This window comes from Stegostoma tigrinum, chromosome 1 (assembly GCF_030684315.1).
Source record: "Stegostoma tigrinum isolate sSteTig4 chromosome 1, sSteTig4.hap1, whole genome shotgun sequence".
NCBI classification, from domain to species: Eukaryota; Metazoa; Chordata; class Chondrichthyes; order Orectolobiformes; family Stegostomatidae; genus Stegostoma; species Stegostoma tigrinum.
In genome coordinates this window covers 125827639-125844089 of record NC_081354.1, presented here as the reverse complement: position 1 = coordinate 125844089, position 16451 = coordinate 125827639, and the positions used below count along the sequence as shown (strand labels likewise).

Below are 16451 nucleotides of genomic sequence, written 5' to 3'. Positions count from 1 at the left end.
CCCCTGTTGCCCAGCCAGTTCTGTACCCATCTAGCATGTACACCCTGGACCCCATATGACTTCACTTTCTCCTTCAGTCTACCGGGGGAACCTTATCAAATGCCTTACTAAAATCCATGTATGTGACATCTGCAGCCCTTCCCTCATCAACTTTGTCACTTCCTCAAATGCCACATAACTGCTCACTTTACCAATGTTAATACCTTTTTGGAGTTCTACATTGTCCTCTCTGTTTACAATATTTCCAAGTTTTGCATTGTTCACAAACTTTGAAATTGTCCCTTATACACCTAGCCCACGAGTATAAACATCAGAAAAAGCAATACTGACCCCAGGAAAACTCCACTACAAGTCCTGTTTCAGTGAAACACAACTGTTCATCAGTAACCTGCAAGGACACTGTACATGCAGTCACAGGCTTATGGACTGGATGAGGCTGCGTCTCAGGGCTCCTTGCTTGGCCTCAGCACTCTGGTGGAGCCTACTTTGAGGCTTTGCCTATCCCCGCATTGCAAAGCCAGGAAGCTTGATATGGTTGTCAGCAGTGATCAGTCAATGGAGTGAACATGTTGTTGTACGGCACCAAATTATGTCAATCTTGGTGCTAGCAGCTCATGTGACAAACATAGTGTGTGTTCTTCAAACAACTAGACGTGTCTAAAAACCTAAGACTCGATGGCTGAGAGGTCTGGTGTTGTGGCCTCCTCTGCCAGTCCTAGGTGCAGGAGACAGCCATCAACTACAACACCCTGTCTGGACCTCCAGGTGTCGATTTCCCTTTACCTGCCATGTCCAAGGCAAATATTATGAATTTGGGATGGCTGCTGCAGACTGACAGGTGCACAATGGTCACTGAAAGATGGAGCAAGTATCAGGGACCCCAGCAGCAGTAAATACTTGCCCCTATGGTGGGTGGGAGAATGGGCCTAGCAACTCATGTGACACCACAGGGGCATAGAATGTAGTTAATTATGCAAGGTTGGGATGAGTGCAGCAGAAAACTCACTAGGCCTCACAGAAACTTCCCACGAAACTCAATTTTAAAAATGTCACTTTACCAATGACTGGTAAGAGTCAACTCAAATGTACTTTCTAGTATCTGTCAAGTGAGTTATGCTCCCTTTTCGACAGGCAAAATAAATACAGCCTATCCGATAGGAAATTACCTTCATGATTCAGTGACTCAACCGTCTGGTCCAGCTGAAACATTGACTGCATCGATGTACAGTCAAGATTTTAGTCATAATTTGAGAAGCAACAATCATAATTTGTAATAGCTAGAAGTACGTTCCGGCACATTTCAATTTGAAACAGAGCTAACCTCATCCTGGACAGAAATGTCCAGAGTTTTGCAAATGAAATTGCTCAGCCTATACCTTTACTTTAGTATAGTTTCGCATGCTATGTAACTATTTTAGTATGACACAAACAAAATAAATATTACTCATTTAGAGGTGCCTAAATAGGTCAGTAACAATTGAATTCACCTCCCATAACAAAAGGCTGTAAGTTCAAGTCCCACTCTAGGGCTTGTTGACTGTGGAAGGAGCATACATAAATTTTAAAACAGGCTGCGAAAACTTTCCAACATTCCATACCATTCTCTAAGGGAGAAAAGAGTGAGGAAACAAAATAATATTTATTTAGTCAGTTCACTTATACACTGTTTGGCTACAGATATAACAGCAATACTTGCAACCAGGTAATCTGGATATGCCATTTACAGGAGCCTGGATTTTGCTGTAGTGGCCGAATAATAGCACTCGATATTCACTTCACTGAAAATGGCCCACAGCAGATTGACGATGGAGATTTCTTCTAATTCAGCAAGTTTTCCAGTTCATTATTTTGCAATGATCTGGGATCATATGAACAGAGAATCCAACAATAAGGTACTTCAACATATTGTTTTGTAGAATCCTCAATGAGATACAAGAACTAAAGTCAGGAAGTATTTCCAATAAGCAGGAAACAAAATTTAGAAATAAATGATGCACAGTAAGTACAAGAAAATTGGGAAAAACAAATTTCATTGGAGAAATATAAGAGGATGGAAAAGTATGAAAACTTGGTTTTTTTTAAAGACCAATACCATTCATTTCTTGGACAGAATGCAACTCCATGCTTCTCAAATTAATTGTTTGGATTTGGGGAGATTTTTCTCCCGTAATTTTCATTTATACCACCATTATAAATTCACTTGTTCTTGACAATGAAAATTTAGGACTTGTATATTCATCTTTTTGCACTGAACTGCTGAGAGAATGTAGCAAAATCGCATGCATTGCATTTATTTTAATGCAGAGTTGTTTGGTGCAGCCTGCAATTATATATACAACGGCACTAACCCTGACAAAAAAGAACCTAGATTTCTGTGTTTAAGTGATGTGTGTACACTCCAGAAAGTGCTGAGAAATTTTCTCTATTGTTATAATGAGTACTTGTAGTTTCAAAATTGTGCTCATTATGATTTCCATAGTAACATACTTTCAGTGAGGAGGAGTTGCTGTTGAAAGGTCTAAAGGAATCATAACTTACCGTTTTATTTTCTGCCTGAATCACCATCACTGCTACTTCCAGCCAACTTACTAAAAAGCAAATGGAATTACAGCATCTGTAATAATAGTCCTGATTTTTGGAGCAGAACTTTCGTGTGTTCGAAGAATATGTTCCTGACCGCCGCCAATATATTGAAGTCAGGCCTGTGGGGATGTTTTGAGCGTGCTTCTCTCATTTATGAGAATGTCAGTGTGGAAGAAAAGGGCGAAGAGAAATCATTGCAGCCATTTTCTATGGCCATGGCTCCTAAAGATGTTTCTGAAGCTTTGGTTTTGTACTTGCTGGATCCCCAATACAAATTGATTTTCAGAACTCTGAAGAGACAATGGACCGTATATTCACTGAGATCGTATTCTGACCGATTACTACACCTGCTTTAAGAAAAACAGTGCCCACTTCATGTGCAAATTTGAATAGAGACAATCCAGTGTAACTGTATTTGCCCTAAATCCCACATCAACTGCATTAATTATGACTTAATTACCCCAAAAGTTGAAATTTCAAGACTGTAACCTGCATATTAAAAGCCTTCATACAGATTCTTCACTGTCTACAAAGTTTACTCCATTTCTTGTCACAAAGTTTGGTCACACTTCTTTCAGAACATTTCCCACTGCAGATTTCTATGTCAGTACTCCCTACTCACTTTTATTATATCAATGATCATGGTGTAGATGTTACCTCCTGCCACTAAATGGCCAAGTCTCTCCAAGAAACAAAAACAGAAAATGCTGGAGAAACTCAGCAGGTCTGGTAACATCTGAGGAAAGGTGTCACTTTCAGTTTTAATTTCAGATTTCCAGTATTCACAACTCTTGGCTTTAACCTGAGTCTCAAGTTCTGTTTATCAACATTTTAATATAAAACAAAGGATAATATTGCTGGGTTTGGCCATACCAGTACATCATAACATTGGGACTGTTTACCTTTGATTAGTGGCAACAAATGAACAAATACTTTGCCAGATACACTGTTTTGTTGGCAATTTACTTAGCAACAGCAAAAATTTGGATAACCTAGACTGGCCACTCAACATATTGTCAAAAGTCCAAAAAAAAATCCATAACAGTGTGACTGTTTATGTTTTCGCACAATCCATACAAGTCATACCTTTGAGATTTGCTGATTTCACAAGAGTTGGGTAATTCCAGACTGAGATCTGGTGCTTGGGAAGTCCATGGCCAGTTATTAACTCATTGTGTTGTGATAGCCAGAGTAATGAACAAATCTGGGGAGAAAAAAAAAACAGCACCCAGTACCAATGTTAAGTATTTTCCGTTTTATGTAAAGGTTTGGATTTTCCAACTGTTTATCATTAGGGAACTTGCATCCCTGAAATGAGCCAGCTTTCGGGCCAAGTCATTTGAAAATTGCAAGCAATTTTTGCCAAAGTTTAAAACAGCAATTAAAATGGAATTTTGTTAGGACAGATGTCTCCCTGTGGTTTTTTTTCAGAACAATTGACATCAGCCTCAGAAATCCATTGGTTAGACAATAACAACCTAGAACCTGGAAAGAAAAGTGCCTCTCCGTATCCATTACTTTCAGTCATACCATTGTTTCATAGCAGTGCTGAGCTTTTACTTTCCCTTCTGCTGAAACAGTGACAAACTTGTTGCACTGTCAGACAAACATTTGAAGTATTGCTCAGTGTTGTTCAACTGGCCCGATGTCAACAGAAGTGACTTAAAATTAACCTGCAGCATAGAAGTTCAACAGGGTGATGACTTAAACCACAACAAGTCAGGCCATCCCTGCAATAGTTGCTGTTTCGTGCTTCCATAAATAGCACAATTTGGTAATTGCCATCTTGCTGAATCATAGAACGTAGAACAGTACAGCACAGTACAGGCCCTTCAGCCCACGGTGTTGTGCCAAACTTTTACCCAAAACCTAAGGTCTATCTAACCTCCACCCCTACCTTACACTATCATCCATATGCCTATTTAATAACTGCTTAAATGCACCTAATGAGGCCAACTCCACTACCCTCTCCAGCAATGCATTCCACATAGACAAGTCGAGTTGAAATAGGTCTAACCCCAATAGGCCCAACAAATTGGACATATGTCATATGATATGTTTGTATTGCATTATTATTTCCTTGAGAGGAAGGATTCTAAATGTCAGCCATGTAGGTGTTCATATCTCTCCTACCACTGCATGAATTCCATTTCCTTTTCGAAATGCAAGGCACCTGTTGGCACGTGTAATGAAATGTCCATAATCTGGCATTGGTTGCAACTGATGACCACAGGAATGCTGCTATGACAGGCATTCACCAAAGAGAGCTGATTTAAAAGAAACTAACAATAAACAATAGGAAAAACGTGCATTAGCTCCAGTTCGCTTGGGCTGTTGTCAAATACTTCAAAATGCACATCTTATCGAAATAACAGCCCAACATTGGATAGTGGTATATCATTACCACAATACCTTCAGTTGTTCAGGGCAACTATCCAACGTGACCTCAGAGCATCTAGGACTTTGCCAACATTGTCCACATTCCAAATATTTTTAAAAGCTCTTCTAGAACGATATGATTCAAACACTCACAAGCAGCTCTGAAAATGAACAAAGAGAATATGGCAGTTGGATGGTTTACCTAATTCTGTGGGGCCTAATGGGCCAGCATACATGTTGCCTCAAGAATTTAGCATTTTACTCTTTGTGATTGGATTTTCTGCAGGGTATGTATTGCTGACACAGGGTCAGTCTCAATGTGACAACATAGAACTTGTTTACGGTGATCATACAGTGCCATAGTTGACAGAAAATATCCTAGAGGTTCATTAATATTGTCAGCACAACAGTGATCAATGATTACATTTTAGCTTGGTGTATCTAAAGTGTAACAATATATCGTTGGGTCAGAAACCTTGAATTCCCCTCCTAACATCAATCTGCAGCAGTTCAAGACAGTTCATAATCACCTTCTCAAGAACAACTAGGGAAGGACAAAAGTTGTTAGCCCAACCAGCAATACCCACGTTCCATTAGTGATGTAAAACAAATAACAGTTGGAAGAAATGGAACCAGGAATTTCTATTAAGTATTACAAGACTGAAACTATTGTGGTTACAAAATGCCACCAGTTCAATTATATAAATGCACATATAATAGATTCTGGCTGTGACCAGACAATGTTCAAAGATATTTCTCATACATATGGTCAACTAAGTCTTAGAAGTTACATATAGTTGCAAACCTCAAGACCTATTAAAGCTGACCAATGCTTTCGAAAAGACTCATGACTCAAAATGCCTGTGATGTATGAAAACAAAGTGGAAAGATACGAAGGCAGCTGCTGTTACAGTAATGGCTGAAAACGTTTTCTAATAAGAATGAAAGCAACTCGAATGAATGGAAATTAGAGTGTGGTCTCGCAGAAGCAAGCTCAGTTCACACACTCTAGGAATAGGCTCCTTCACTGCACACTAATCAATTTTCCATGATACTTCTCTAAAATATCTACATCCAGATCACACAGCCAGACAAATCAGCAGGCCATGGGACCAAACCAGAGGAGACCATATCTTTTCTGGCTGGGAATATATTATAGAAATTTGAAATGCCGTAGACAGGGACATATTAAGATATCGCAGCCTCAAAGCTGCCCATAGAAAAAAATTCCCCATTTGCTCTCCCTATTCTATTGTATCAGAGCAAGATCAATGAACAATATTGTAGATGCTCCCAATGAAAAGACTTGGTTCTGTTGCAAGTTGTCTTATTTACTCACTTGTGACTTTGTATCCACATCTCGGATACAGCTCCCACTCTTTGTGTCCCATATACGCAAATGTCCATCTTTCATTCCTCCTCCTACAGCAAGTATTCCAGATTGCCAAGGGCACCAGTTCATGGCCTATTAAAAACAAAACTATTGTTGAAAAGTAGATTTATGTTTTTGCTTACCTTTTATCTTTTTCTGCAATTGCAAATACAAACTATCAATATTTATACAATTAGAACTACGCAGTGAACTTTTTTTGTCAACGTTAACCACATTCTCAGGAATAGGATCCAAACATTTCACTTTGGACAGCATGGTCATTGTTGCATGAGCTCAGAGATCCACTGCTACAGTGGCACAATTTTCTGATACATAGTATCGTTGCAAACATGCTGTGTTCCTGAGGACCCATGATATCCCACATACTTACATATAAGAGTACCCAGCCCATTTCCACCCATCGCTGTCTAATTTCTAAATGTTGATAATGTTTTTCTGAGCTCCCACTAGTACAAACCTCACAATAACCAAATTCTACTCATTTGTTCCACCTAGACTTAACTATAGAAAAGACTCTTCTCCAACTGCACCTCAAGACCAAACTTCGTCACAGGAAAACCTCAATCAAGAGCTTAATTAAATTTATGGCCAGACTTAACACATTCTTTGTTTTCTGTACATCGCTGGCATTTGTGCTGTGAATACTGAATTCAAATTCATACTTCAAACAATAGTCCAATAGTTGCAGGAAAACAGACACCGGAGACCAAATAACCTTACTTGACAGAAAACTCAGTTTGGGGAAGGAGGTAATTGGCTCACTCCTCCCTCACCCCACCACAGTCTAAACAAAAAAGTTAGCAACCAGCTGACTGCCCAATTAGAAGCTGGCCAGCAACCAGAAAGTGCTGTGAGAGACCCAGACAAGTTCTCAGTGGGGCATCAGTCAGGCAGCTCCTACAATACAAGCAGCAGCAGAACTCTTTAATAGGATGAAAGAGCTCCTAGCATTGAAGTAAATTAGATTTTAAAAATCAAACTACAATAAAAGACAGAATAAAAATTGAATTATTTGGTTCTGAATCAGTCCCCTTGAAAGTAGACACCATATTCCATCGGCCTGTCACACTGTGCTAGTTCTAAATACTAAAATATTCCAGGTTAGAATCCAGTTTATATTGAGTTAAATTGAGTCAACTGTGGGAACTTAACTGACCTCAAAGCTCCTGGTGTTTGGAAGGGGGATTAATATTGGTCAGGATTTAATATTTCACTCAAAAGCAACATATTGCAGATGCTGGAAACTAAACTGAAACAGAACGTGCTGGAGATGGTCAGCAAGTCAAACAGCATCTGTGGAGAATGCAGCACAAAGATAATGAGACAGAATTTTTATCTTCAAGTCTGGTAACTTGAGTTTGGTAAAGTCTCCATTTCACATGGCCACCTCAAAAAATACCAGCTCTGGAGGCTGGATCTTCATTCTTGGGGTGTGATGGGTACCAGCTGAAACCAAAACAGTTAAACCCTGAAAAGATTTGAATTTGTCCTCATTGTGAAAGCTTCTTCCTAGCTGTACGGAATAAACAGAAAGTCTGCTTCACGTCACTGCTTCACGTCACTGCTTCACGTCACTGCTTCACGTCATGCACTGCCTTCATACTCCACAGACGCCATACATCCATTCCTATTCACAATATGCATTAGATAGAAGCAGTGAGTCCTGCAGTGACAGTTGTATGCATTATTTGTTTTTTAATAAATCACACATAATTTTCCACCATATTAAAACCACTCTGCTTGCAAAAGCTCCATTCAGTGTACACAAATAAGGTGTCAATAATTCATAATAGACTCTTTAAAACTTCAGTAACTGAAACTGCAAGATACTTGAAACTATTAAGCTTCAATAGACAAACACTGTGAAATTGATATATCATGCGGTCTGAGCTATCAAACATACAAAAGTTCAGGTCCAGGAAGTTCCATCTCTCTAATTGTTCTCTGAGCTCTCAGCCAAAAATATATTTGGGGGATTGGTCTTAGAAGTCATGCCAACAAGTTTGAAATTTAAAATCAAGTCAGCAGCATGGCAGTAGTAGGTCAGGAGTTAAACCTCACTGGTACCATGTACTAAATTTCCATGCCAAGAATTTTCATTTTCAGGAACTTTGTGGCATCTGGTCTATTGTCATTTCAAGTTGTTGTGCGCCTACTGGCTTGGTGCAACTGTGAGCTGAGCAGTTGCCTCAGGACAAAAGATGTTAATGAGAACTAAGGGATGGTGGGGGTAAAATTGTATCAGTGATAATGGGAACTGCAGATGCTGGAGAATCAAAGATAATGAAATGTGAGGCTGGATGAACACAGCAGGCCCAGCAGCATCTCAGGAGCACAAAAGCTGACGTTTCGGGCCTAGACCCTTCATCAGAGGGTCTAGGCCCGAAACTGACGCTGATGAAGGGTCTAGGCCCGAAACGTCAGCTTTTGTGCTCCTGAGATGCTGCTGGGCCTGCTGTGTTCATCCAGCCTCACATTTCATTATAAGGGATGGTGGGGAATAGGTTCATGACGGGCTGGAGGTAACAAAGGATTGCAGAGACAGGTCAACGCACATTGCAGAGGAAATAGAGCTACACACGTGGAACTTATGGCTTTTAGTCAGAACCTCTTTGTTCACCTGGGATATTTTGGTTCTGAGCAATCTTTCTGTTATTTGAAATAGCTTGGGTTTTTGTGCAAATTAATATGATCATATGATCACTACAGTGCAGAAACAGGCCATTCAGGCATTCAAATCCACATTATTCCTTCAGAGAGCATCCCACTCAAATCAACCCCAATACCCTATTCTTCTAACTCTACATATCTAATGGATAATCCAACTAGTCAAGTACATTCCTGGACACTATGGGTAATTTAGCATGGGCGATCCATCTAACCTGCACACTGTGGGAGGAAACCAGAACACAGTCAGGTGGGAGAATGTGCAACCTCCACATGGTTACCCAAGGGCAGAATCAAACCTTGGTACGGTGAGGCAGCAGTGCTAACCATGGAGCCCCCCTACCGTCCAGATGTTGCTTCATGTTGCCAATGTAACATTTATTTCCTCGATTATCTTGCACTAGACATTATACTGTCTACAATTTTAAATTTCAGATCTTTTGAAAGTAGTGTGCTCTATTAAAAAACAAATGGCCTGATAAAGAGAACAGTTGCTACGTTTTGGTATTTACTTTACTGCCCTGTAAAATCAGTTGTGATGTGTCCCAGCTTCCTGGAGACCAATGGAACCCTTAAATATGAAAAGCATTTTCAGCTAATGTGTTACTCCCCTGAGGATTCCATCAGTCTCCTGCTGAAGTTACAGCAGGTAATGAAAAGAACATCTGTGGAATTTCTATGTCACCTTGTTTAAAACAGCTGAAAAGGCCAAACAGACTATGGTTGACCTGAAAACATGCAAATGAAAGTTCAGTTTTGAGCACTCAAAACGTGCCTGCTGCTTTTAGATTAGGTTTCATTCCTTCTTAGAATTTGAGAATATTAGAGCCACAGAACTTTTTGGGCATCAAGTCTGGTTCAGTTTCTACCCAAGTTCCCCTTGACTTTTAATATTCATTCTTCAAAGAAAATATTCAATTCACTTACAAATAGTCACAGCATTGACAACGTTGCCAAAAAAATGCTTAACTAGAATTTTTCATAAGTTTTAGTAAGTCCTATAGTATTCAAGACAAAGAACATTAAGGAAGAATGTCCCTTATTTGGGCATCTAGTTTTAGCATCAAGCATTATCAGTGATAGGCTGTATAGGTTATTTACTGACTAAAGTTCTCTTTAATCATCCCCCAACAACCTGCCTCTAGCCAACCAAGAATTGTCACATTTCCCCATTCTTTTTGAGTAGTTTTCTTGAAGCCTGTCTGGATGATGCTCAGATAGTTGCTGAAGGTTAGAATCAAACCCAGAACCCTAATGCTTTCAGGCAGCAGTGCTAACCACAAAGTCACCATGAAACAGTACAGTGGTTCAGTGGTTAGCACTACTGCCTCACAGTGCCAGGGACCCAGGTTGAATTCCAGCCTTGGGTGACTGTCTCTGTGGAGTTGGTGCATTCTCCCCGTGTCTGTGTGGGTTTCAACCGGGTGCTCTGGTTTCCTCCCACAGTCCAAAGATGTGAAGGTTAGGTGGATTGGCTGTGCCAAATTGCCTGTGGTGTTCAGGGATGTGTAGGCTTAGTGAATTAGCCATGGGAAATTGTGGGGGCGTGGGGATTGAGTCTGGGTGGGGTACTGTCTGGACAGTCAGGATGGACTTATTGGGCTGAATGGCCTGTTTTCACACAGTTGGGATTCTATGATATAAGCAAATACTACTAAATTATAAACCGCATAGCATCTGGCACCTCACCTTCACCTTCCTTGTGCCCACTAGAGACTAGACAATAACTGTCCAAACCATTTCACCTAAGAATGTATACAGAGGACAAATTGATGATGTGCAGATCCTATCAGGTTGAGGTAGAATTGATCCCAGATTCTAGTGCTAAAAGAACTTTTGAGCTGAATCATTATACTGCTCAGTTACTTCAAAATAACTCATATTAATTAAGCTTTTGAACTGATGGGTAGCAGAACACAGAAAACATGCATTACAAAATAGTTACCAATTACACACATTCACCTTTACAGCTGACTTATGATTATTAATGGTCATGTCTGGTTTACTGTTATTGTTGGCTCCTGGATCATTAAACCAGATATTCAGCAGACCGTCATTACCCCCACTAGCGAGTAGTGCACCATTTGGTGACCATTTGAGGCTACACACTTGAGAGCTGTGACCAAAGAGACTACCAACATGGTGATGTGCAATTCTTACATCATGGTGGTGAATAGATCCAAATCGGGAGCCACTATAAGAAGGAAAGAGATGAAAACATACATAAGTTAGTAAATGGTAGTCACCTACTTTTTTTGAGTTGAGACAGATGCAGTGCATGTACATGTTCTTTCTTTTTTACAAAAAGGAGGGACCTGCGCATAAATATATTTAGCTACCAGCATATGCAAGTGTGCCATGCTACTGGCATGAAGATAGGTGGAGGGACACGTATTGTTGGGGAAATGAGGAGGCTACAGAAGTACTTGGACAGGCTTGAAAAATGGGCAAAGTGGCAGACAGAATATTATGTGGAGAAGTGTGTAAATTGCCCATAGTATCCAGGGATGTGTAATTCCTAGTGGGCATATTGAAGGTAGTAGGATGGGGTAGGGGCTGCTGTACTGTTTATAATTTAGCAACAATTGCTTATATCACCCAGACAGGCTTCAAGAAAGCTTCTGAAAAGTGTCACAATCCCTGGGTTCAACAGAGGCAGGTTGTTGGGGAAGAATAAAGAAATCTTTACTCTGTAAATAAACTGCACATTTTGGTAGGAAAAACAGAAATGTAGACTATTTTCTAAATGGGGAAAGGCTTCAGAAATCTGAAGTACACAGGAACTTGGGAGTTCTAGTTCAGGATTCTCTGAAGGTTAACATGCAGGTTCAGGTGGCAGTAGGGAAAGCAAATACAATATTAGCATTCATTTCCAAATGGCTTAGCATACAAAAGCAAGGATGTACTGCTGAGGCTGCTTAATGCTTTGATCAGACGGTATTTGGAATATTGCAGGCAGTGTTGAACCTCACATCTAAGAAAGGATGCACTAGTCTTGGACCCAGTCCAGAGGATGTTTACAAGAATGATTCTGGGGATGAAAGGGATGTAAGGAGTGGTTGGGTCTCTGGGCCTGTACTCGATGGAATTTAGCAGGATGTGGGGGGCTCTCATTGAACCTTACAGAATACTGATAGGCCTGGATAGAATGGACATGGAGAAGATGTTCCCAAGTGTAGAAGAGACGGGGACCCAAGGCACAGCCTCAGAGTGAGGAGACAACCGCTTAGAACTAAGATGAGGAGGAATTTCTTCAGCCAGAGGGTAGTTAATCTGTGAACTCAATGCTGCAGAGCGATGTGAAGGCCAAGTCATTGAGTGCATTTAAGACAGAAATAAAAGGGCTCTTGACTCGTAAAGGGATCAAGTGTTACAGGGAGAAGGCAAGAGAATGGAGTTGAGAAACATAGCAGCCATGACCAAATGGCAAGGCAGACTTGATGGACCAAAATGCCTAATGCTGTTCCTATATCTTATGGTCTTATGGGCCATAGATGGTTTTAAGGACTTCAAGGTTTTATGGTTTTAAAAATATCTTCAGTGCAGCCACAGGCCAAACTGTACAGGAAACCATTCAGCCTTTCCCAGCAAGATGCCTGGGTGTAACTACTTGAGTGTCTCAAACAAACATAGCATGAAAAGCTTTGTGTCTCACAAAGAGTACAAAGGTATCCACCGAAGGTTCAAATCAAGTGATCTTTGGTGGTAAGGTGAATATTAGGGAGACGGTGTGAGGAACATCAGAAGGGAACGGAAGCCTAAGGTCTGTGACAACCAAGGTTTTGTTGAGAAATCCAAAGAACTTTGTCAAACAAGTGTGGGGTTAATATTGCAAGCAGGTCCCAATGGCATCAGTAGATGATCAGTACATCAGCGATCAGTATATTAAAGGAAGACACATTGTCTTTCTGCTTGCTCACCTGCAGTAGGTTAATATCAAGGCCTATGTGAGGCAGTGGGATAGAGCAAGTTAGTTATGTGGGAGTTTTAATTACCTGTCTGCCTGTCTGGTGGCAATTAACTATGACTGATGTTATTGTAAAACATAATGCATCCCGAGTTTGAAATTCATTGTAATAATTCACTTTCTGTGAAAATACTAACATTATTCAATGAATGTGTGCAAATGTACAGGGCGGCACAGTGGCTCAGTGGTTAGCACTGCTGCCTCACAGCAACAGGGACCTGGGCTTGACTCCAGCCTCAGGCGACTATCTGTGTGGAGCTGGGACATGTTACCTGTGTCTCCGTGGGCTTCCTCTGGGTGCTCCGGTTTCCTCCCACAGTCCAAAGACGTGTAGGGTAGGTGCATTGGCCATGCAAAATTGCCCATAGTGTTCAGGGATGTTTAGGTTAGGTGGGGTTAGACATGGGAAAATGCAGGGGAATGGGCCTGGATGGGATGCTCTTCAGAGAGGCAGTGTGGACTTGTTTGGCCAAATGGCCAGTTTCCACACTGTAGCAATTCTATGACAAAATAAGACACTCACAGAACGATTGAGAAATGTTAATTACAATTTCCAAATTCATTCAAAACTACTAAAAATTTAAAGCAATGTTTTTCAAATTGGCAATGCAGTTAATTCAATAATGTATTTTTTGTGATTTTATTTCTAGTTCATATATGTTGGTTCTGCAATTTTTTTTCCATTGAAGGGATTGTAACATATGAGCTTTTGACTGTAACTATTGAAACAAAGCTGGGTTTAATTGAAGGAGTAAACATCCAGCAAATTGTAATAGTTAACTATCAGGCCTGTTAAAGATAATTTTATGAAACACTTTAAATGCTAATTAAATGTTTGAAACCTACGGCTATGTGCATGGAGATTGTGTAGTGGTTAGCATGGTAAAGACACACCTGCTAAGAATATAGCTGTTCCAGCTCAAAGCACCAACCATTGAACTGTGGCTATGCATGCTGCGTAATTTCTTCTTTGTCTCAATGTCCCACAACTGGAATTATAAAAATAGTTCTTATGAAAAATATTTGTGACAAAATCTATCCGTTTTATCACAATCTAACCTTTCAAATGAACAAATATACAACGGCTACTGTCATTTTTACCTCTCCTTTTATTCTCTTTTCCTGAAAATAGTGTCCTACAATTTGCAGAATGCTTCTCCATAGTCCAGTGGCATTCTTTTAAATTTTAATGGTTAAAACCATTGCATATATAAATAATTTGTTCGCTGGTAAAAGAACAAATTTTGCACACATCCATCCACAGCCCATCTATTTGAAATGTGAACAGAGATCCACAATTTGTATTGAAAAGATTCTTACACACCATTTAATTTAATCCATGAGGCCCAGATGGCATCACTTGTGTGAACATATGAATAAGGAACAAGAGTAGGCCACTTGGCCCTTTGAATCTGCTCTACCATTTAATACATTCATGGCTGACATGATTTTCACCTCAATGCTATATTCCTCCATTACCGGGAAAATTTTTCATCACCTTGGTAATCAAGAATTTATCTACCTCTGCCTTAAAAATATTTATTTGCGAATCCAGAGACCACATGCACAGAATGTAATGTTATTTTTAAAGGTCAGGTGTGAGCTATGTAAGGCCTGAACAATCATAGGCCAAGGGGTTGACAAAAGCAACTAAGGCGGCTGTCAACTGATTGCAGTGCAGACTCTACAGGCAACGAGCTGGTCGACTGAGGGGAAAAATACTGCAGACAGGGTAGGACGTGGTCGGGATGCCAAGCCCTCATCATTCTTCACACATCTATTCACACCCATCATTCACTCCACAAAGCTGGACATCAAGTTCTCAGACACCTTCCCCCCACCCCTTAAACTCTGAAAAATGTCTGAAGTCAGGGAAAGAGCAGTCCCAGCAGGTGACAATGGCTCCCAGTTTAGTTCTCCCCCCCCCCCCACCGATATTGCTCTTGCCTGGTATATGGTGACAAATCACCTTCCCACCTCACCAAGACATCCTGGAAGCAGATTGCAGAGGACATGAGTAGCCATGACATCTGGCTAAGGTCCTGGGTCCAGTGCTGAGGGCAGGCCAATGAACTCTTTTGTCCATTAAAGTGTGTTGTTTATATTTTGGGGGATAAAAAGCATGATACACCGAGGTATCCTGGATGATGAGCTCATCAAATATTTTTGGGATCGTTTCTTAGAACAGACACATTCTGTAGCTAACCAGACAGCAGGGCCTGTGAATGGGCAAAACAAATGCATAATATAAACTCTCTGGTCAATAAAATCAAGGTGAAAAGACAATAGTTAATGCCCCTCACCTGCACATCAGCAGCACTGGTTCCAATTGCAAGGTTGTTTCTATCTTTAATCCAGGCGACTGATGAGATGTACCCTGGCTCCACACTTATGGCCTCATGCACTCCCTTCTCTGGGTGCCAAAGATATACTGTATCAGATAGAGCAATGGCTACCAGATTTGCAGCATTCCAATCAACCAAATTAAGATCTAGAAAATATAATGCAGAATGCTATAACAACATAAACCTCCATTTAATGTGGTACTTTTACCATTAAAAGTGTCCCAGGGTAGCTCACGGACTCTTGAAGAAAATGAATGTGAAGAAGAGATTGGGTGGAGGGAATGGCTGAAAGCTTTGTTGAAAGGTGTAAATCCTAAAAAGACTGAACTGAATACAGATGCAAAGGGATTGAGAGAGGAAATATTTGAAAGTGAGACCCAAGCAGCAGAATGCATAGTTGCCCGTGACAGGAGGGACACAAGGTGTTGGGGTTAAAGGGACAAAGCATTAACAGAGATTGTTGTAAGGTTAAAGGGATTATATAGTTGTGAAGGATAAAACCATCGAGGTTTTCAACTCAAGAAAGAATTTCAACTTGAAGTTTGGAAATTGGATGCAGTGCAGTTTCGGAAGAATGGAAGTGATGGGCAAGCATTTATGGTAACAGGATATGACTATGTGGTTAGATTTCAAATAACTTGAATACAGTTCAAATAACTTGATACAGTAACTTGAATACTGTATCCATTGTGATAACTAACAAGCTCAAGGAACTCAAGATAATAAAATGTGAGGCTGGATGAACACAGCAGGCCAAGCAGCATCTCAGGAGCACAAAAGCTGACGTTTCGGGCCTAGACTCTTCATGATGAAGGGTCTAGGCCCGAAACGTCAGTTTTTGTGCTCCTGAGATGCTGCTTGGCCTGCTGTGTTCATCCAGCCTCACATTTTATTATCTTGGATTCTCCAGCATCTGCAGTTCCCATTATCTCTGATACTATTTTAAGCTCAAGGAACTCATTTGATTCAGAGATATGGCTAAAGAAGATATTTTGCGTTCAGAATTAACCACAGCATTGATCAAATTATTGTCTTAAAGTATTAGCATGCATTGATGATCATACAATTATTTAGCTGTATTTGAGTAGTAACTAATAAATCAGTTATCTTATTAGTA

The 16451-nt window shown here is 40.4% G+C and overlaps 1 protein-coding gene across 2 annotated transcripts in view; it reads right to left on the bottom strand.

The window, feature by feature from the left end:
• LOC125458676 (cell division cycle protein 20 homolog) overlaps positions 1-16451 on the bottom strand; it is a 104765-nt gene that overhangs the window by 23683 nt on the left and 64631 nt on the right. For both annotated transcript variants that reach the window (XM_048544123.2, XM_048544132.2), the window contains 5 exons: positions 15293-15480; positions 13884-13978; positions 10985-11216; positions 6302-6427; positions 3670-3787 (listed from right to left, as the gene is read on the bottom strand). In XM_048544123.2, the coding sequence (XP_048400080.1) occupies positions 3670-3787; positions 6302-6427; positions 10985-11216; positions 13884-13978; positions 15293-15480 (759 nt within the window). The remainder of the gene's footprint in view (positions 1-3669; positions 3788-6301; positions 6428-10984; positions 11217-13883; positions 13979-15292; positions 15481-16451) is intronic.